Below are 21,755 nucleotides of genomic sequence, written 5' to 3'. Positions count from 1 at the left end.
TAAGCAGCATTTTATAATATTCTCCCTCTAAATAAACCTTGGAGCGAAGGGTACCACACAGTAGTTGTATAGTGTGTTAAGAAAAGAGGTTTGTATTGTGCAGACTAAAGCACATCCAGCATAACAGATTTTTTTTTCCCAGCAAGTCCTCCAAGCTAAACTACAGAATTCTTTCTTTGCCGTAACCTTCTAAAGCTGTTACGCGTGACTATTCATATTACCATCGCCCCATCTGGCACCAACCAGCGTTTAAGGTTTAAAAGGTTTAAACTCAAAAACCACCCAGGGAAAAACAGCATTTTTGTCTTGGGAGTGGAGTCTCCAATATCTGCTTAACGTGGCATATTGATTGCCATAATAACCGCACTAGATGCATGTGTTCACCTGCTGGTTTAGGTATTTATACATGTGTGAATGGATTTAATAAAAGGGGAACGGGACCACAGAGACTGCATTTGCACAGGGCTACAATTTTCATTCTACCATTTATATACCTAACATATATAAATGTACTGTATCTGCTTCATCAGTCAACTTTCAGAAAAGTCGAGCAATTATGAAGGTCTTTGTCGTTTTTTAATACTTTTACAGGTTTATTGATGTCAGTTCCTCTTCTACTGACCCAATAATATGTCATCGATATCTCATTAACATCTCACCATTGTCACAGTTTAAATTATACAACCATGCGTCTGATATTCTACTTTTCCAGCTTTTTTTGTATCGGTTGTTGTTCTTCCAAATGACTCCCCTGCAGCCTCTCTCCAGGGGGCCCAGACCCCAATAAGGTGCAGTGAGAAAATATTTCTCGCTCGGTTTTGCTGAGTCTGCTCCTGATCTCTAATTTGAGAAGACAAAAACCTGGACCTGTTTTCCTGTTTTGCTGTCTGCGGATGTATATTAACAAAGTAATCGCGCACATTACAAATAATCCCCTGCTGTGCACACACAGTCACACATATTCCCATTGTTCATACACTTTCCTAAAGCACACACACACAAACACTTGCAAGAATGCCCATTTACGAATGCACACACACACTCACAGATCTCCCCCACTGATGCCCACACTCAATTGAATATCCCCAGCAGGGTATCTGGGGTTTTGGAAAAGGTCTAAGCTTTAGGATGCTAATAAAGTGATGCAGGTGTATTGTACCTTTATCTCCCTGCTACCTCTAACCTTTACAGTTGGACAGCTAGAAGCACTTTTTTTTTCCCCTCTGTCTTTTCACCTTTTCACTTGGCCTCAATCCCTTTGTTCGGGGTGAAAACTTATTTTGGTGCACATTCGAGAGCATTATTATTGTGGAAGCATTGCGTGGTGTTTCCAGGAGTAATGTTCTGTATCTCAGTGGCTGTGGGCTTTTTATTTTCGCGGAAGTGTCAGGAATTCAATTACTCTTCTGTCATGTCGCTTCAGAGGAGTGCAAATGCTGTTGTTGATTTAGCCCGGCTACCCCTACACTCTCTCCTTGTATTCTTCGGTATCACACTCTTGTTTGTGTGTTAGACTGTGTACTGCATCTATTTGTGCACGCTAGCAGCAGCAACAGCTGTCACTCAGACGTCAACCTCCCTTAACTTCTACCAATAAAATGCGGCGTCTGCTGGTGATTTCACGCAGCTGCTTTTGATGACATTCTCACACACCATGAAACACCGCAGTTCCCTTGCAAGATAGATAAGTTATGATGTTCATATGATGTCGGGGCTAAATGATTTATAGTTCTTATACCAAAATTGCAATTTGAAAGAGTTAAATTTTATGAGTACAACAGGCACAATTTTAATTGCATCATTAACAATGACTTTAGCAATAGTTTGCTAAACGACAGAATGAAAATCTCCAAAGATGATTTCCATGATAACAGACGCACCACTCGGTCACATTTTGATGTTTTAAAAGATGAGAATGAACTGTGTCTTTATGCTCTTCAAGAAGACCAGCAGACCTCATCTACAAAAAAAAAGTGAGCAATGCGAATGCCAATGGGATCTTGACATTACTCAAGATCCCAGGGATCGGGAACCTGGGAGGACCTCAACAATAAAAAAATATGTTTTTTTTTCATGCAGGAATATGCTTGTGATTATGCTTAACACAAATTTTGTTAATAATACTACAGTATACAGATAATCAATCTAGGAGTTTATAGTTTATAGATAAAAAAATAAGATCATTTTGCAATATTGGTTTGGAAAATTGCAATACAATAAGATAAGCCAAACCCAAAATTTAAGATATTTTTCTTGTACTCTCCACCATGTCCCTTAAGTGAATCTTTGGGGATAATAATTGTCTATATTTACCTAATAATTCCCTGGGATGTTCCCTGTGAAGTACTATGTAATTTGGAACAAATTATAGGGAAACTATAGACAGTTATTTGAATTTACTTAGTTGTATTGAGTTTATAAGCAATATTAATTTCCAGAGGAATTCCCTTGATGGAACTGCTCCGTTCAGTTCAGCTGCATATGGGCCATCAGGGTAATTTCTGTGAATTAATATAAAGTTTTGGGGGGGGGAGAAAAGTGAGATAGCTTTAATCACTGCCAATCACTGATCGGTCATAAATAAGGATAATTATCTTCATGTTCCCTGGTAACATTAAAAGAAAATAGCAAGACAGAATTAGTAGCTGCAAGCTTAACAGGTGTTGTTTCTTCCCAAATATGTCTATGATTAAGAGCACAGCTAATACCACTGTGAAAACACAGAGCTCAGACAATAACTGGGATTCTGTCTGTGGTGAGCGAGAGCCTGGGGAGACCAAAATCCGCAGCCAAATGTTTGATTAGGCGGGTTTGGCTGCACAGAAGAGTGGGCTAGACGGCGATTCGCACTGCAGAGCCCCGAGACAAAATAATGATCTGGCGAGAGGTTTTGGGGTGGGCCATCCCCATGGTAACCAATTCAGACATGAGATGGAGAGGCGCTGTAATCACGGGATGTCCTGACCCACCCGAGTTAATTTCAGGAGTGTCATCCACTGTTGGGAAAACACGTGACGGGGATGGTTGTAATTCAGACCACAGAGTGTTTCCAGGGACAAGAGCAGGAGGTATAAAATGCTCACCTTTGGCCGAAGCCTCTGCTGTCAGGGGTTCGACCCCTCCTCAGGTGTGAAATGACTCCTGTCCGTCTGACACTGCCTGGTGGCGAACGTAATCACCTCAGCATACAGAGATAGGCAGCCGATGTCCAATCTGATAATGAGCTGGGCTGTGATATCTGCTGTCGCTGGATGTTGGTTGGGCGATGGGAGAAAGAGTAGAATAAGGGGGTGGATGGTCACTTTCTTCTGACGTTTAATTGCCGTTGTCAGGCTTGTGGTTAGCAAGAAGCTAAGAATACAAACGGCGGAAGCCGCTGGTGATCAACAGGAATCCAGACACACACTTTAATGCAGGTTCTTTCTTCCTGACTCGCACAAAATGATATGTGGTAAGCCAATAGAAACCATTACTTTGCTGAACCGATGTCTTCGAAATGAGAGTGCTGAGCAGGTGGGCTCAACATGCGAACAGAGCTAGGGAGATAAAGATAAATAGAGATATTTGACATTTCATTTATTTATTTTTTTAAATTAATTTTAGGGTTAGACCAGCCAGATGCACAATCTGCTAGTTGGTCAGTTAAATATTGTCTTTAAGTGATAATTATAAATATAGTATGATGGTCAATTATAGCTTCTAGTAATTCCCACATGGCACCATGAGTTGAATAAGTCTAAATGCCCTAGTCTACCACACTGTGTTATAAGAACTAAATTGTGACTATTTCAACCAATTAAAATCCCCTGATTATGAAAACCCAGCAATATCTATTGCAGTTAGTTTGAAAACTATCTGTTTGTAAGTTTGTTTTGCTGTCCTGTGTGTTGGCCATCCAGTGGAAAAGATTCTTAAATGCTTCCAGAAAGGAGCTGCGTTGGTTGATTCGTTGTCATTTTCCACCAGCAAGCAGCAATCAGACATCATCCTCTGCTTTCACTTTGTTTGATAAACTGAACAGTCAACTTGAGATCCATGTGATAGAACAGGAAGCCTCAAAAGTATCTGTTTGAGGCAGGGGTCACAAAACAAGTGATGTACGCTCACAGAATTTGCTGTGTTGTTCAAGTACCGTACTGCACCGAAAACAGTTTTTAATTGGTGGCACAATACAAATCGATACAAACTGCGTTTGCTACTAAGGTTTTGAATAAAGCCAGGAGCATTTTCTACTGGCTGCTTTGGCCTTGTGCTTGGCACAGGTAGTCCCCTTCGCTCGGCAAGGAAAGAAACAGGCCAGGGCTCTCGTCGCTTAATTGAGACCCTCAAGAATAAAGGGCTAAAAGACAAATAGAATGTGATCAGACAAAAGGCAGTCTTGTTTCACAAAGCACATGATTAATGAGAGAAGACAAGAGTGTCATGGGCACTTGTGAAGAAGCTTCAGGGTCAAGGCCGTGCATCCGCTAGAGTGTACAGTCTGCATTAATGTTGCACTGGAACCACGTAGTTTATTGCTAAATATTCACTTCAAGCTTTCCACAATGTTGAACTATTTCTTATACATAGAAAATATTGGTAAGTGGAGCCTTAGCTATTACATTTTTACCATATACAGCAACTTTCTAACCTTGTGATACTGTCATTACATTCCTGCCAAACTGCTCCTTTCCTGGGATGCCAGAAGTTGGTGCATTTGGGTTAAGATTTTCTTTGGCCCTCTGAGCTGATATAGTTCTGCCATGATTCAACTGCAGGGGTTTTGGCCAGAATCAATTCATATTATGGAAGAAAGATGAGGGAATAGAGACCGGGTCAAAAAAAAAATCCAAAGCTTCACAAAGTTAACTGACGTAAAAAGGCTGTAGGTCTTCTCAGGTCATTGGGCCCCATTTTAGCCTCTATTCAGTACAGCTCAATACAAAGAGACAAGAGTCGGCGAAAGAGATACAAAGACTGACCGACTGAGAGAAAGGATAATACCCACAATGCTGCTTCTGTGAAGCCTTCTCAAACACCAGGTCAGATGTAATTGCTAACCGACATCTGTATTCATCTGTATGTTTTTCTCCAGTCTGCCCTTTACATGGCGGCCAACTCTCAGATTTAAGTGCGATCACACAGAGCTTTGCTATTCTCTCTCTTTAGTCTCTACCTTGTTCGTTTTGAAATTACAAGGCAAACACCTTTACTCTTTTTATGGTTGACACATAATATTCTTATTTGATTTTCTTGCTTCCCCTCTTTCTGTTATTGATTCATTTTTTGATTTTCCTTTTATCTCTCTTGTTTCTTTTCTTTTTTGTTTCTTGTCTTGCTTCATTCCTACCTTCCATTTTTCTATACTACACTCTCTTTCCTCATTGCTTCCTTTCATACTTTTATGCCTCTATTTCTTTCTGTATATGGCATTTTACGTTGTTCTCTCTTTTTTTGCATTTGTCATTCTTTCTTAAATCACCTGTTCCCTTCTTATTTCTTATTTTATGTCTTCCTCCCATCCATCACCCCCCACTTTTTCCTAAAGTTGTGTTCATTTGCAGTCTGCATTGCCGTCATATACAGCTCAGCAGATTATTTTTTCATTTATTCCGGTCTGAATCCCAGAAAGAGATCCTCAGTGCACCGCTGACTCCACTACTGTGTGATGAATCCTAAATTTAAAAACTGGCGTTAGCTGTAAGCCGTTTTTTGGCCTATTGCTCTGTCTGTCTCTCAGCAAAAGCCCAGAAACACCAAGTCAACCGCCGCAAAACAGCGCTGATGGAAACTGACTGATGCTATTTCACCTCATCTGTTAAAGGTTGCATTTTAAAACCTTTTAAAAACTCGAGCTGACAGCCCGCATGTATGTTCTGAGTCGGTGTAAGAGGAAATACAGTTGCACTTTGTATTTGTAATCCAAAGAATATCACAGACCGAGAAACAAAACAAACTAAACTACAATTTAGTTTGTTTTTGTAGTATGAATTTGATTCAACAGTCTTGTTATTTGCTTGAAATTCAGTGTAATGTTTTGCTTTGCACAAGGTTTTTTCAGCCTCTTGTTTGTCAGTCTGCATTTGAGAGTCTGTTGTTTAGGGGTGAAGAAAAGAAAAGAAAGAAGCAAAAATTAAGTAGAGACCAAATAAAATGGGTGAAATCAGTGATTCGCTCGCCTCAGTAGCCAGTCAGACAGATCTCTTAGACTGCTCTCATTGCCAGTTCTACATGCTCAATTGGACGGCCGCAGATGTGTCCAGAATACAGCCGATGCCGGCCACTACACAAACACTACAGGAAACTGTCAGCCTCAGAAACACCCAAACGCCGTAGAAATGGCGCCCGACAGGTGACCGCCAGCTTGGTCTGTCGGTTTCAGAGTGTCTCCATCCTTACCTTCCTCGTCTGTCACTGTGCCGTAATTTACTTTCAATTTTACCGTGACAAATATAATCATCCTTCTCTCTCTTGCCCTCTCTCTGTCTCCGTCAGTCTCTCACTCCCCGTCTCTGTGTCCTCTCATCGCCTCATCTCTCTGTCTGTGATCATAATATGTTATGCCTTCACTTCCAATCTCACACCACGCAAATGTTGGAAGTAGCCTTGAAGGTCAAGTGGTTCTAGTCTGTCTAAAGTTCCCTTGATAGACTAGCACGAATGCAGGCTCACACACATGCTTTCGTCTATGTGGGCATGTCCCTCTACATACCTGTGTGTCTCCGTGGAAGCATGTGGATGAGACTTTGAAGACTGGGGAGGAAATGTCCTTTTTTGTAACTCTTTAATGGGGCATCAGTAAAAGCTCCTGTAAATGTGTCAGCAATGCTCTTCTAGCGAACAGCACCAGTGGCTCTTGTTCTGGCACATACGCTTTCATGCTCAATCATAGCCTCAGTTTTCAGTGGAGACCTTTTAATATGAGTCACTGCTTGTAATATCATAGCTTTCCATGTGTACCTTCAGTTTTACTACTGTTTTTCTACATTTCCAAATTCAAACGAGAAAACATTGGTATTTACACACTGAGATACATCTGAGATACTTGTCTTCTTTTTTGGTTGACTCCTCCTATTTGTCTCAATTTAATTCATTTCATTCGTATGCTGCTCACTCTTTTTGTACTTCAAAGCTATTTTTTTCTGTACATGGAGTTAGAAAAGTTCTATACAAATAATTTTTACTTTGTGCTATAGCATTGTACTCATCAGCTTCTCCCTTCCCACCTCCAGCACTACAGGCATCAGTCTGCCTCGGCCCTACTACATGGCTGACGAGGATGACGAGCGGCCCTTCATCTGCTCCCTGCCAGTTGACAATGGGATCATGTCCTGCTCCGACGTTCCGGCTCGCCGCGAGGGAGGCAGGACGTGCTGCCTGGACAAAGATGACGCCCTCTACCGCCAATCACTGGGCCTGAGCCCCGAGCCTCTGGCCAATGGCAGCGTCAGTGTGGCGGGGCTCTGTGTCAACTGGAACCAGTACTACACCAGGTGTCATACTGGGCACAGCAACCCCCACAAAGGAGCCATTAACTTTGACAACATTGCCTATGCCTGGATTGTCATCTTTCAGGTGGGAATGTGGGAAAACATAGCATGTAAGCAGACCACCAACCGGGCTGCTTTGTTTTTGTGGACTCAAGGTGTTAGATGAGCCATTCCAAATTTCTTTTTTAATGTGAATCCCGCAGTATATTTAGCAACCTTTTCACAGACAGCGGCGTCCGAAATGAGAAGGAAACATTCACGTCCTCATGTCCTAACACCACAAAAGTTCATATCAAAACAGCTTTGAAAGTTATCATGGATACACATCACATAGATACCAGTTACACAGTTTTTATAAGTGCAAGTTGTATCGAAGCTTAGGACTGTCCAGTATGTTAAAGGATTAGTTCAGTTAGTTCAGCTCATTTTGGGAAATATGCTTATGCACTTATTCAGTGTCTTGTCTGTCTCTTAAATATAGCACTATAGGCAGTAGCAGCTTAGTCCAGACTAAGACTGGAAACGAGGGGGGAAAACAGCTAGCCTGGCTCTGTCCAAAGATAACATCACCTCTAAAGCTCACTAGTTCGCATCTTATATCTCAGTTGTTTAATCCATGAAAAGAACAAGTTCTGAAAACAACAATTTACCGGTTTATGGGGCCGTACGTGTTGCACTATTTCTTGGCCGGGCAACCAGTGGAAACTCGAGTAAACTACTGTTCCCAACCAAGAAAAAAGTCCAGTATCAGTCTTCACACCCAACTTTCCACCCTGGAAGGCGTATAACTGCGTTTCCCTAAATGTCGAATTAGTCCTTTAACACCAGTATTTCAGCCCTAAAATCAGATTTGCCGTGGACGCAGTCATTGTGCCTTTACTCTGACATGTTTTCTTGACTGTAGGTCATCACTCTGGAGGGCTGGGTGGAGATCATGTACTATGTGATGGATGCACACTCGTTCTACAACTTCATCTACTTCATCTTACTGATTATTGTAAGTCACCCTCGGCTATACTCGCACATACGAATACATACAGGTATCTTTATTTATCATGATATGGTAAATGTGTGCAATATGATTTATTGGATGTCTAATGTAATGAACTGTGTTCCAGAACCCGTAATATGTGAACGAATTAAACTTTAATAACGATTTTTTAAATGAGTTTTTAGTCGACATGAATTTTTAGCTGTTAATAATATCATTTCACTGGGCTATAATCCCACTTAAAGCTGAAAAACCGTAATATTGAGTGCTAATACACACAAGTACACGCTCACTGATACACTTGTAAATCCAGTGAAGTTTTAGTTTCTGCAGTCAGCCAACTTAAATATTTCCTGTTTTTGTTGCCAAGCTACTGATGACGGCAGACTGTCACTCCTCTCTCTCTCTCTCTCTCGCTCATTTGACTCACACATTCACACACACACTCACACACACACACACACACACACACACACACACACACAAGGCTGTCAGTATCATGCCGAAAAGCTGAAATCCCCGATGAATCCCCCCTTTTGTTCTGATTTAATTCCTGCTTCTCTGTGCCTATGTGCTGCGATGGGTGTATGTGTGTACGTTTTTGTGTGTGACCGTTGATGCCTGTTCATCTCAGTATATTTCTTTGGGAGTTTGCGTGTGTGCGTGTGTGTGTGTGTGTGTGTGTGTATGTGTGAAAGTGTTATCATAATGCGGCGTGACTGCTGGTCCCGGTTACTTCTCTAACCCAGGGGCTGTCTTGTCTTTTTATTACACTTTTAATTGCCTGCCTACAGATTCAGACATTAGCTCTGCCTCTCTTCTCCACCCCTCTTTTCTTGTCTTTCTTTACCCCTCCATTTCTTATAACCTTACTCTCCATATCCGTATATCTCCTTAAAACTGTCAATCACTGCTCTTTGCCAACCAACCTTTGGTACCTTTTCCTGCCATCTATCATTCCGTGTCTCTGCTAACAACTCCTTCCATCCTTCCCATCTCCATCTTTGCCCCACCCATTCCCTCTGTGTCTCACTGTCTTCCTTAACCTCCTTTTTTTCCTCTATTTTGGCTCTTCCACCTACTGGCTCGCTTCATCCACTCCCCTCCTTCATTCATTTCATCCCCGCTTTTTCGCTGAGCAGTATCCTGAGCGTCATTGATATATGTCACTCTACTCATTATTCCCAGTCACGCGGAAACACGCGCATACAAATGCATTTACACAAGGTAAAGGACACATTCCCTCGCTCTTTCCCCGATTTGCTGTGGGACATTATATTCTACATCAAGACCCTAAAATTGCCTAACTACAGACAATCCGTGGTATGGTAGTTACCTTTTGATGTGAAAACATCACTGTAGGGGTGGAAGGAAGAGGAACAAAAGGAAACAGGAGGACAGGACTAGGGGTGGAAAGTAAGAAACAGGAAAATATGATGAAATGGTAGAGAAAATAGAGGGAGGGGGATTAAATGGAAATGAAGAGGAGGTGTGGAAAGCAGGGAGAGACATGGTGAGTGAGCTTGAGAGAGAGGGTGATAATAAGGAAAGAAGTGGATGAGGGATGGAAAAGGGATGGATAGATGAACAGATTGATTAAGAGAGGAAAACCAAGAGGTGGTGATGATGGACTGGAGTGGCGGCGTGAAATTAGAGAGAGGATTGGAGGACTGGAGAGAGGAAGCATCCACATGTCGGTCTGCCTCTTTGATCTTGAATGAAATGATATTAATTAGAGCGACTCCCTCAGCCTGTCCGCTGGGCTCACATGGTTGGAGCAGACACACTGATCACAGCGTCAGGTTTAACAGTAGGTAAATATGTTGTTCTGTTTCCCAGTCTTTAGAATTAAAACGCTAGGGGAAGGGAAGGCAAGTTTATATACTGCATTAAAACATCAAATAGAAAACACAGCATGCGATATTAAAGCGGATTTTTAGGAGGACAGAACCCATTTTATAGGAAAAAGTTTTTAATCTGGACTTAAAGATAGTCAGAGAGAAGACTGGGAATGGTTCTCTCGGTTGAATGTTCTCTGGGTCTTTACCACGAATGGGGCAATGAAACAAACAAACAATAGAACAAAAGACGTGAGGTTTGGCCTGAGGGTTGCACCAGAGCAGAGACCAAAAGAGCCGATAGTTTGTACAGTGGCCATTTTAGGACATCTGAGACAGTCCAAAGTTGAGCTGACAGCTTGTCAGGCTCAGTTCCACATTGTACAAGACTTGGCTCAGCTCGCATCAGTCTAAATCGTAGTTTATCGCCCATGCTGCACTTGCATGTTAACATGTACCGTACGTTACTAACTATTAGATGGTGTTAGGCCAACATTTAGAGTGTAATATTTGGCACGTTAGTGCATTAGCTTGCTAATACATTATTATTAAACGCTCATATTTATAACTAGCTTCCTTGAGAGAGTTTGGGATCCAAAAAAAAAAAAAAGATTTCAGTAATTTAGATCCGACAGCTGGCTCATCCCCATGACTGGTGTTTTAGACGTGCAGTTCAAGGACATAAGGAGTTTTTAGTCTCTGGGACAATTAATTAATTAATCGCATCTGCATTTGTAGCGATTTCCTTTACGGTATGTGTAAAATCCTTCACCATTTAAACATTCGACTGGAAACATCCTCCAGATTCAGGATCAAAATCAACTTAATTGCCAGAACTCTGACAAAAATGTACCCCCATGTGTCTCCTCTGAGTACCTACTAAGGCAGAAGGGCCTGAAACGTGATCTAAACAAGGAAGCAAAGCTTCACCGTTTAATGTATCTCAAGATGAATGTGTTCGTCATGAAAAAAAAAAAAAAGCTTCAGACTAAGTATCATAGCAGGATTTTACTCGCTTCAGTTGTTGTCTTTTTCCCCCCACACAGTCAAGACTTGACAGTCTGGCCCTTGTCGGCTTTGCTACAGCATGTTTCAAGGCTTGTCTAACAAACAGACATAGTAGAGGAAAGTGATTTAAGCATTCCTTTTCACATGTTAAAAGTTCTGTTCATATCCCTGCTTGTCCTCATCTCACTAACAGGCCAATGAGGATTTTTTTAAATTATGTTCTATTATGTTTTCTTTAACACCGCATGAGTCCGAGCACACTGAGCACAATCCAGCCCTTCCTGCCGAGAGAGAAGCTCCAGAATATGCAGGTAGATGCCTCCACAACCTTCTGGATTATTGACTACCTGACAGATAGAGCACAGTTTGTGTGGCCACAGTTTCTTTGCTGCAGCGCGGTGGGGGTTTCTCTGGAGCCCACTGAGTTGGTTGTGGAGAGGAGGACGCTGCACAAACTGTTCAGCATCGTGGAACTCTGGATATTACAGAGACTCAGACGCAGAGAAGTATTCAGGAGACGAGGAACAGCTCAAAAAAGCCAAAGTCTTTACTCGGTAGCAAGGTGGTCACCACACAGGTAGTCAGTCCAGAACGGGCAAAGAATAACAGGCAGGGAGTGGGCAAAAATCCAAAAGTCAATAAACAAGGCGAAGTCACAAACACGAGGAGAATGCTGGACAGTGACGCACACACAAGGTAGAACAAAGACAGACCGGCAGGGGAACAGAGAAAACCAGAGGAGCGTATATACCAGGGTTGGCTGATGGCAAAGCCAGGGGCAGGTGTGGACGATCGAGGGGGGCGGGAAACACACGAGGGCAGGAACTGAAACGACAGGACAAGTATTTAAAAATAAAACGGGAAGCACAACAGGTCAAAATTTAACAGGATGGCACAGGGAGAACATCTCACATCCCACCTGGACATTTTATTCATGCTATTATGTATTGCATCTTTTATACATGAAATTATTCTGATCCTTCAAGGTTTGTGCGTCTCTCTATATACTGTATATCCACCGACTAATGTACAGTGCATTATAGTATATTATATTACCTCCATCGTAAAGTGTATATTCAGCACACAGAATAGCTTTGGGTCTGTCTTTAGTCTCTCTTTCTTTTATTTATAGTCATTTTTGTATTTTTATACTTTATTTAGTCCATTTAGTTATTGTGCATAATTTGGCCTTTAACCGCACTGCTTTTTATTTACCTGCCTCGTTGTTTCATGTGAGCGACAGCAACCGAGTCAGACACAGAGAGAAAGGACAGAGAGAGAGAAGTTTCAGGTTGTGTTTAGATGCTCTGACAATTTCACTCACGTAACATCCATGCAGATTAGGTGTGTTAAATTAAATTGCACTGAGAGAGAGGTAGAGTGGGATGAAGTGAGTGATATGAGAGAGTGCAAGAGGGAAGACAGATGAAAGCAGCGATGAGAGAGAGAGAGAGAGATGGAATGAAACCGTGACAGATGGAGAGACAGATGAAAAAAGTGAGATAAAGTTGGAGAGAGTTAAAGCTGTTGCCGTATGCTGATTACCATCATGTAGAGCAGTTTAGACAAAAGGACTCAGTGGAATTAAAGGCTTTGCGTGGAAAATAGCTCAGCCCCGTGGAATTAAGGTTTAACATCCGGAAATACCAGCTCCAACCTGTTTTGTTAGAGAGCCACACGGTGTGGTAAGCCCCTTGATTCGACACTGTTTAAGCGCCTCCCTTTGCCCTTCGATAATGTTTTATCAAATCAGAATCCAGTTACGAATATGCTTATCGAATCCGAATCCTTTCAAATCCCTTATTGAGTCAATTTAAGCAGTTTGTTTGGTAGGTAATGAAGTTAATCAATGTTAATGTTTAAATGTTAGTTAAAAAATGTCCTTCTTTTAAAAAATTTCACTCAGCCCAGAAACAGAACAAATTTCAGCAGTTTACTGTAGTGTAACAAAAGATATAACGTATTTAAGAATCTAGCTTCTTGTAATCACATTAATAACACAGTTGGTCATTTTAATTGTCATTTATGGACCAATTACCAGGCGAGCTTAACACTGACACTCAAAGGAACTACAGTGATTAACAATCAAAGCTAAACCATGGATATTCTGCCGTGCTGAGGCGTTGTAGGGCTACTCCAAATATATTATCTCTGCTCTGTGACATTCGTTAACCCTGTCCTGACTCATTGTGCTCCTCAATGCGGGGCTGTGCTGCAGCTGCAGAAGCCGCACAAGCTAGAGAAGGAACATCACAGTGAAAACGACATTTATTCTTCTTTATCATCCAGTGAGTATCAACAGATGAATCGCTGATGTTTTGCCTGCACAATGCGCTTAACATTACCTGAACTTGTTGCTTTGCTACAGGTCACAGAAAGTTCTTAGTTTAACATTTCGGATGGTAGATATTGACAAAGGACTTGTCATTCCCCCATTGCTGTGAACCCTCCCGCAAACTTCACATTTTGCAGTTGTTTTGCGGACTGTGGAGCCTTTTAAACCCGTCTGCCGTGTTTGTTGTTAACAACAGTGTCACTGAGTTATCACCTTTGTGATCTGTCATCAGTCTGTATGCCTGTTGTGTCAGAGAGACTAACTAAACAGACGTTGTGTAAGCTTCGACAAGGGATTCGTTGGCCGCGTGGTTAATGAATCTGGATACTTTATAAACTTGGAACCGGATCCAAAATGTAACCAGCTAAAGGAACCTATCCCTACATCCTATCATTGATGCAATAGTTGTTGTTTAAGGACGTAACATTCTTTAAGGACATAACACTGATCTTTTACTGTAGGTCTTATTGTAAACCGTTGGGTTTCCAGTTTTGCAGTGGCTCTCTCTGGTCAGGGTGGAGTCAGGGTGCTCAGATTTACCTACCGGTGGACTGTTTTTTTTTTTATTTCTTGTGCAATGTCAGTGTCCATGTCTCAGACCCGAGCACCAAACAGTAAATGTGTTGTAAAACCAAAACAAGGAGCGAAAAGAGGCTCAAAAGCTCCTGTAGCTCTGTAGAGCTGCAGAGCTAGTTATTACTCCCTCTGGATTTGTTACTGTATGCAACGCTTTTCACATTAAATGTACTTGATTTCTTTTAAAAAAATTGTTAATCAGTGGGGCTTTCGTATTTGGGAGTCATGTTAATTCCTAGTAAAAATTGGGGGCCTATCTCCCTTTCCCAGCTTCAAACTCACACACATATTCCATCCATTCACTGTCATCCACAAATTCTCATTGCTTCTTACAGTCATTTTGTCACCCTCCTGCAAACACTAAAACTACACGCACGTGCGCGCAACACACACACACACACACACACACACACACACACACACACACACACACACACACACACACACACACACACACACACACACTAATCTAATTGTATTTCAGTGGCTCCAGCAGAGCGTGCGTATAAATATTTGATGGGATCAGTGAGGGTGCTGAATGGGTGCTGGGACCCACTGCCTCCCTTTCAGTCCTTGAGTCCAGAGAGCTGGCGTGAAAACCAGCCAGTCGGACCACAGATCTCTGCTTTGGATCAATGAAAAGCAGCTTTACACACAAAACACACCAACATACACAGACAGACACGTGTGTGCTTACACACACATTTTATCCAGATCTTCCATAGTCTTTGTCACCGGGGTTTAAATGGAGAGCAAAAGGGGGTTATCATGTTTCAAAGTCACGACTGATCACAGCCTAAGGAGCGTTAGGCCTCATCCCTATCTCTGCCTTCTCGCTTTCCCTCTCCTCCCCTTTTTCTACATCAGCTCTGCTTCTCTGAGTGACCTTGCCTTTTTCCTTCTTTCTCTTTTTCTCTCTCCTTCTATTTCCGTTTCAGAGCCTAAAACAGCAAGTGAGTGCAAGTGAGACTAAAACATCAAACATGCAGTACTGCAAGACAGCATACCTTTCGGTTTTTTTACCTTTTACACTTCTAAAAAAAAAATTTTTAATAAAAGTTTAAGCAGTTGCTGCGATGGAAGCTCTTCAGCTTGGCCTGGTTATTTTTGATTGAACAATGAAGAATAGGATAAGGTTTTAGTTAACAAAATCGTAGTGCGAGTTCAACAGTAACAGAAAGAGCTGACAATTGAGAGAGGGGGCTGTTCTGACCTCCCTGACTTTCAACATTGCTCTTGTATACTGAAGTCTCACTAGACTTTCTTTTGGCAACAAGTATTTCATTGTTAATCAAGGACAGCCAATGTCAAGGCCGGTTTTCGGTTGCTCATGCAGTCGTCTCTTAATCTTTTCCAAACACAAGCCTTTTAAATACTGTTAAATATCTGCATGGTGGTAGATTTGGGAAGAAGACTACACTGCACTATCACACTAGTTTGTTTGTTTTTTCAACATTTAGACTGATCTATTTTCCGTTTATATTCTTCAATATTCTGAAGAAATTTTTTTTTTTTTTCTCTGTTAGTTTGGTATGTCAAATGACCCTAAATACCACAATACCCATGAGCCTTGGCTGCCTCTCCTGCGGAGAAGAAGCCAGTCAGAGGCACAAATCAGAGCTGTAGCAAATTCCAAATGCTTTATTGTTGTAGTTTTGAAAAAAACACAGTGCCATACAGGGTAAATTGATCCAAAATTTAGCCAGAGTTGAAAATAGACTGATTTAAGCTACAGATTGTAACGAAACGAAACTTCTGCCCAATGCAACATGGGTAACAGGGCAGTCATAATTATCATCTAACCTTACGTCTTTTTGGGACCACAAATAGCTTCCCTACTTTGCATCTCCATGGTACTGACTCTTACCTAGATGATAGTATGTTAAATCTCATTGGTAAAAGAGATTATCAATGGGATTTGGTCACTAAATCTGAGAAAATACGGACTTGTGGGACTTCCCTACGTCACATGAGATTCCCAGGTAATACTTCATATTTGAATCTGTGATTTCTCTCTTGAGACCAAAGAAAGAAAATGTGATTAAATTACAAAAGCAGAAAAGGTATAAAGTTGTTCTCTCTTAATAGAGATATATGTTGTGTGGTTTTAAGCAGAACTAAAGTTTACTGGTTGTGTTAACAAAATGCTATCATACCCTCAAGAAAAAGGACAGGAGTCACAGTCAGTTTATCAGTTCACTGGAAACACATCATCTTTTTTTGCAACCATATTGTATAATGTGTTAATGTTTGGAATTTTTACCAACCAAGTGGGCTGACACGCTATAGCTAGCTAAACTGCTAAACTGCACTGGCCTTAAGCCATCTGGCTGTGAGTTCGTCATAGAGTGTGATTAGCTGGCAGACATTGACCACTAACAGATCAGTTTATAGGTCCCGGACTTTTTCATGCCAATGTTTGCAAGTGTTGCAGATGATTATATTCGGGAATAAAATATTTATCTTTTTATTGGCTGGCTTTATGTTAGGATCACAAATAGGCCTTTGAAACTGAATGTTTTGATTATAGACAATTGACATCTCACCCAAAGTATTGTGAAGATTAAATTATATTTACATCATACACATCAGGGTGTAGTTGTTTAACGAAAGGTATACATAAGTAAGGGCCTACCAAGCAAACTTCTGGCTAGAATCCCAGGAAGTCTAAGTGCCAGCATCAGTCTGGAATTAATGACATTTTAAGCACTTACTTGGCAGTGGTCAGCATATGAAACAGCATTTAGCAGTTGGGCAGCATTCACCTGTAAACTCCCTATTTCTGTGTGTGCCTCTCATCCTCCAAGGTTGGTTCCTTCTTCATGATCAACCTGTGCCTGGTCGTCATTGCCACCCAGTTCTCAGAGACCAAGCAGAGAGAGCATCAGCTGATGCAGGAGCAGCGAGCACAGTGTTCGTCCTCCTCGACCCTTGCCAGTGAACCCGGGGACTGTTACGAGGAGCTCTTCCAGCTGGTCTGCCACGTTCTCCGCAAGGCCAGGAGACAAACGGTCGCCCTTTTCAACACCCTGCGGGGCAAACCGCGCGGCTTTCGGGGTGTCGGAAGAGGTAGAGGAGGAGCGGGGAAGGAGAAGAAGGCCAATGGACGAGGAGGCCGTGGGAGGAAAGCGGTATTGAGGCACGGTATGTAAATGTAATATATTCAAAGACAGTAGTATTTAGTTTCATGGTTTATACACTGACCATTTGACACCCTCCATTTGCACAATTTCAGGTCCTCCCTGTCCCCACCGTAATAAACCTGACCATACTTCACCCTCTGAGCCCATGGCCCTCACCGCCACCTCTGCCTCTGACGGTTGCCCTCAGTGTGCCGCGGCCCCCTCCCTCAGTGACGGTGTTGGACCAGTTCGCAGTGCAGCCAGCGGGGAAGCAGAGGAGGCAGCTGTGGAGGAAACGGACCGGGAGGGGGCACAATCTAGTGCTAACGAGAAGGGCGAGAAAGGCCAGGATGGTGCAGGGTGCCATGAGGGTTGTAGTCCTAAGAAGCGATGCAAGGAGCTGTGGTGCGAGATGAGGAGGAAGCTGTGGGGCATCGTGGAGAGCAAGTACTTCAACCGAGGTATCATGATCGCCATCCTGATCAACACCATCAGTATGGGCATTGAGCACCACGAGCAGGTACGGACAGCTGCGGCTCTCATCTTTTTTTCTTACATTTAAAATGCTCTCTTGTTCTTTTTGTCCCACTCTTTCATTTATTCTGTTTCATTTCTGCAATATGTGTTTAATTCTTTCTTCTTTTAGTCTGTCTCTTTAAAACAGCTGTCTCTCTTACTCTACAAGAATTTTGCAAACCTGAATCAAATGTCCTCAAAATCGGACAAGTGTTCATGCTTGTATAAGGTACAGATATTTGTCGATAAAGAAATCCCAGCATACACAGAGTACTCTGCAGGCTTGGCTCAACAGCTCCAGTAAAAGTTTCACCGGTGGCTGTTTTAAATGTTGCCCATAAAAATGTCTCCAACACTATCTCTGAGAAATGTCCGACCTACTGTCTCCCCTCTGTGATTCCCACTGTGTCATGTACCGTGCGATTCTATGTTGAGATTAAAGGACAAAATACAGGCAAAAAGCACCTTGGCATGAAAGAATCATAAAAACAGCTACAACTACAAAAACTGTATGTGCAAAATGATTTTAACAAGTTGTGGACACCTCAGTGGGAATCCCTGGATGGGATTTCCTGACGTGGAATTCCATCTTCATTTTAAAACCAAAGACCTGTTTTGCCTTGAAAATACTTTTCTCGACCATGATTGTGTGTGTGTGTTTGTGTGCGTGTTTATATTCAGTTATTGCTACCCATTCAGCATGTACTAGCAAGCTAACAATGTAAGTTCATGAACTGGGGAAACCGTAGCAGTTGATAATAAAGGATTTGCCTGTTTAGTACTTCGTAGATGCATTAGCTGCAGCTTCTGTCTTTGCCTACCATGTTGTCTCTTTAAGGTTCGCTCCCTGTCATGTCCACACTCCTCAACAATGTAAACCTCTCTATATTCTCTCTCCCGCACATCCATCTCTCTTTTTTACATGCCTTTTCCTCCTTCTGCCTTTATAATGCCTGTAAAATGCGACTCTCCAGCCAACATGACAGACATGTCTGCGCTCTGGTTAGGCATCAGGATGTAGGCAGGGCCACTAGAACATTATCATACCTTTGTTTCAGATCACACTCACCATGATCTCCAAACAATAAAAAAAACGATGCTATGTGTTTTCTTTTAACTTGTACTTATTTTTTTTCCCCCCTTTTTTCCCCATTTCCTGTCTCTTCTGTCGCTCTGCTTTGTGCACTCTTTGTCTTTCTATCAATATTTCTTGCTCTCGCAATACCATCGCCCACTCATGCCTGCCATCGCCGCAGTGGTGGGTCGTCTCTCATCTCAGGGGCAGCTAAAAATAGAGAGACAGAACGAGAGAGGCAGAGAGAGACTTTGCCTCCTTAATGGGGAGGAAATAGCGAGCTGGAATGTCTATGGCTCCTCCGCCTGTTTAGGAAACTGGAATCATGCCTCCTTCTGTTTGAACAGTGGTATCAGAGGCTTAATTTGTCTCATCGCTCTGATTGTTATCCTGTTGATAGGTGCTTCTACCTGTCCTGCTACGCCTGCGGTCTCTGGTTCTGTTGGTGTGCAAACTGCTGTAGGGAAATGCCAGCCAAATGTTTTTTTTTTTAAATTTCAGGGCCCCAGAAGGCAAGATTTAAGCCACCAGGTACTTTGGCAGGCATTGCAGTGAATTCCAATTCAAAACAAACCAGTTTCTCGGCAGAATAAGAATGTAAGATGTGTTTTGAGATGTCCCGTGCTATTTTTTTTTTACGAGAGCAAAGATACATTCTGTACTAATGAAACTACGCGATCTTTCTGCATTCTCTCATTACAGGTTTAAACATTCACTGGGCTGGAAAATAGTTTGCAACATGAGCTGCTGATTTGTTTAGAAACAAGTCTCTATATAAATATCTGCAGTAACACCACCATCGTCATTGTTAAATTACGTATCTGGAAAGATATGAAAATGTTAGTGAGAAGGTTTCTGTGGCTCAGCACTAACAACAAAGTTAGAAGTACTAGTTTAAAAATTAATTGGTTAAGGCCAAAAAACATTTTAGTCTAAACTAACAAAGGTTGCAATCTGTGAAGTGAGAAGTTTGAGCACAAATACTAATAAAAACAAGAATGTCTCACGTCATACAGGAAAGGAATCAGTGATCCCCTTTAGCAAAACACGTCACATTACTAATGGTTTTTGATCCTCTGATAAAGATGTGTTCGACTGAAAGCCCCGACAATAAATTGGTTGTTGAGACCATAAATAGGCTGTTTGCAATCGGGACAGAAGTTCTATCACAGAGTCGAGAAAAAGTCTTATACATTAGATGCTGCAGTGGCGTCATGTGCCCTGCTGAAAATGCAAGGCTATGTCCTCCACTGAACAGGTTGCATTGCTCAAGGGAGGAGACACTTCAGAGAATTTAACGGCTGTTTGGGAATTAATAATGCAGCAGCTGACAGGAACTTCTGAGATTTGACAGGGATGGATTGAGATCAAACAGCACCGCTAAATGGTTGTCTTTCTCTGCCAAAATGTGTTTGTAATTTAGTCCTTTACTCTCACGGAACGTGGAAGTGAAAAGGTGTTGCACTAACGGGGGTCAGACTCACTGTGCAGATGCTAAAGCTGCTAAAAGCGTAAGAGAAATTAAAATCTAAAAAGGCAAAGGAAGTTATGAAATTGGGGAATGGGATGATCACAGGTAAGTCCTTATTACCGAACAACAAAACAGGTTTGTCATTATCTTCCAAAAGGACCAATGTAACAGTTACAAAAATAATTTCTGTGGAGTGTTTTCTGGTCTGCCACCTCTGTGGTTACGTTTTAAGTTTAGGCAAATAAAATGATTTGGTTAAGGTTAGGGAATGATCACAGTCACGTTCAAAAGAAGCCTATGGTGGTTGGCAGGAGACAGGATGCAAACTGCAGATTTGAGTGTCAGGGTCAAACACTTTGTAGACCCAAGCCTCCACCTCCTCCCAAGTGCAACACACACTACTGTGTTGTGGAACTTTGCATCAACAGATGCCTGTAGCGCACGCTGGACGCATCGTGTACGTGGAAAAAGTATTCAGGGTACAGTAGCCAGGAGGTGCTGATCCAGATAGCTGCTGTGTTGCCCTTAAGAAGTTTTGCGGTGCTCTAACAATGTCACGCTACTCCAGCCTTTGCTTCACAGAGAGACCAGTGATTACTACTGCAAAAGTCCCATGTCAGGTGGAAATAGCTACTTTTAAGCCTTTGATAAAACGACCAGTGCTGTTGTGTTTCTTCTGATGAAAGCCCTCCATCGCAGAGTCAGACGTCTAGTTGGTTAATATGACTGACTTTCAAAACGCTAATGTTGGCAGACTAGCAACCCAGGACACATTCACCTAAAAATATCTTTGATGTTTGATACCGATCAGATTAGAGCAGCACGGGTGACCCCCACTTAATCGTGTGTACAGCTGCTGATCAATGCATTTTTTCCCAAATGTGCTGTTCACACAGTACAAACCACTTGGTGGGCAGAATTACCTTTCTGCATCTGCATTTTAAATACTATGTCAGTGCTGATGTGTGTCAGCCATATTGCTCTTGACAGACATTTAAGGGTTATTTGCTGCTGCAAACATACACAGAGCAGTTTTATCACTAATATCACCCTTTAGCATTTAGAATTAGCTTTTTTTTTCTCTTTCCTTTAGGTTTCATATCAGTTTAGTTACTGAAGTTGTTTTTAGTCTCTTGAAGTACAAACTGTTCACTTTCCTAAATCAACTGTGAGTGATCAACGTGGCATCAAATCCCCGCTCCTCTTATTTTATTCCATACATCAGCCGACCAGAAAACAAAAGTCTTTAGATCCGTTCCCTGATCTGCGGTAATGAGACAGCAGTAATGGATCTCAAGGGGCTGCCAGAGCTGTCCGGCTGGTCTGCAAACAGCGGTCAGCCATCACATCGTTA

The 21,755-nt window shown here is 42.0% G+C and overlaps 1 protein-coding gene across 1 annotated transcript in view; it reads left to right on the top strand.

Moving 5' to 3' along the window:
• The window catches only part of LOC120800371 (voltage-dependent T-type calcium channel subunit alpha-1I-like), a 218,364-nt gene that overhangs the window by 119,131 nt on the left and 77,478 nt on the right, over positions 1 to 21,755 (top strand). Inside the window, exons 7-10 of the mRNA XM_040146439.1 lie at positions 7,212 to 7,554; positions 8,374 to 8,466; positions 17,025 to 17,361; positions 17,453 to 17,859. Of these exons, the coding sequence (XP_040002373.1) occupies positions 7,212 to 7,554; positions 8,374 to 8,466; positions 17,025 to 17,361; positions 17,453 to 17,859 (1,180 nt within the window). The remainder of the gene's footprint in view (positions 1 to 7,211; positions 7,555 to 8,373; positions 8,467 to 17,024; positions 17,362 to 17,452; positions 17,860 to 21,755) is intronic.

Source organism: Xiphias gladius, chromosome 15 (assembly GCF_016859285.1).
Source record: "Xiphias gladius isolate SHS-SW01 ecotype Sanya breed wild chromosome 15, ASM1685928v1, whole genome shotgun sequence".
Taxonomy (NCBI): Eukaryota; Metazoa; Chordata; class Actinopteri; order Istiophoriformes; family Xiphiidae; genus Xiphias; species Xiphias gladius.
This window is presented reverse-complemented; position numbering and strand designations above follow the sequence as displayed.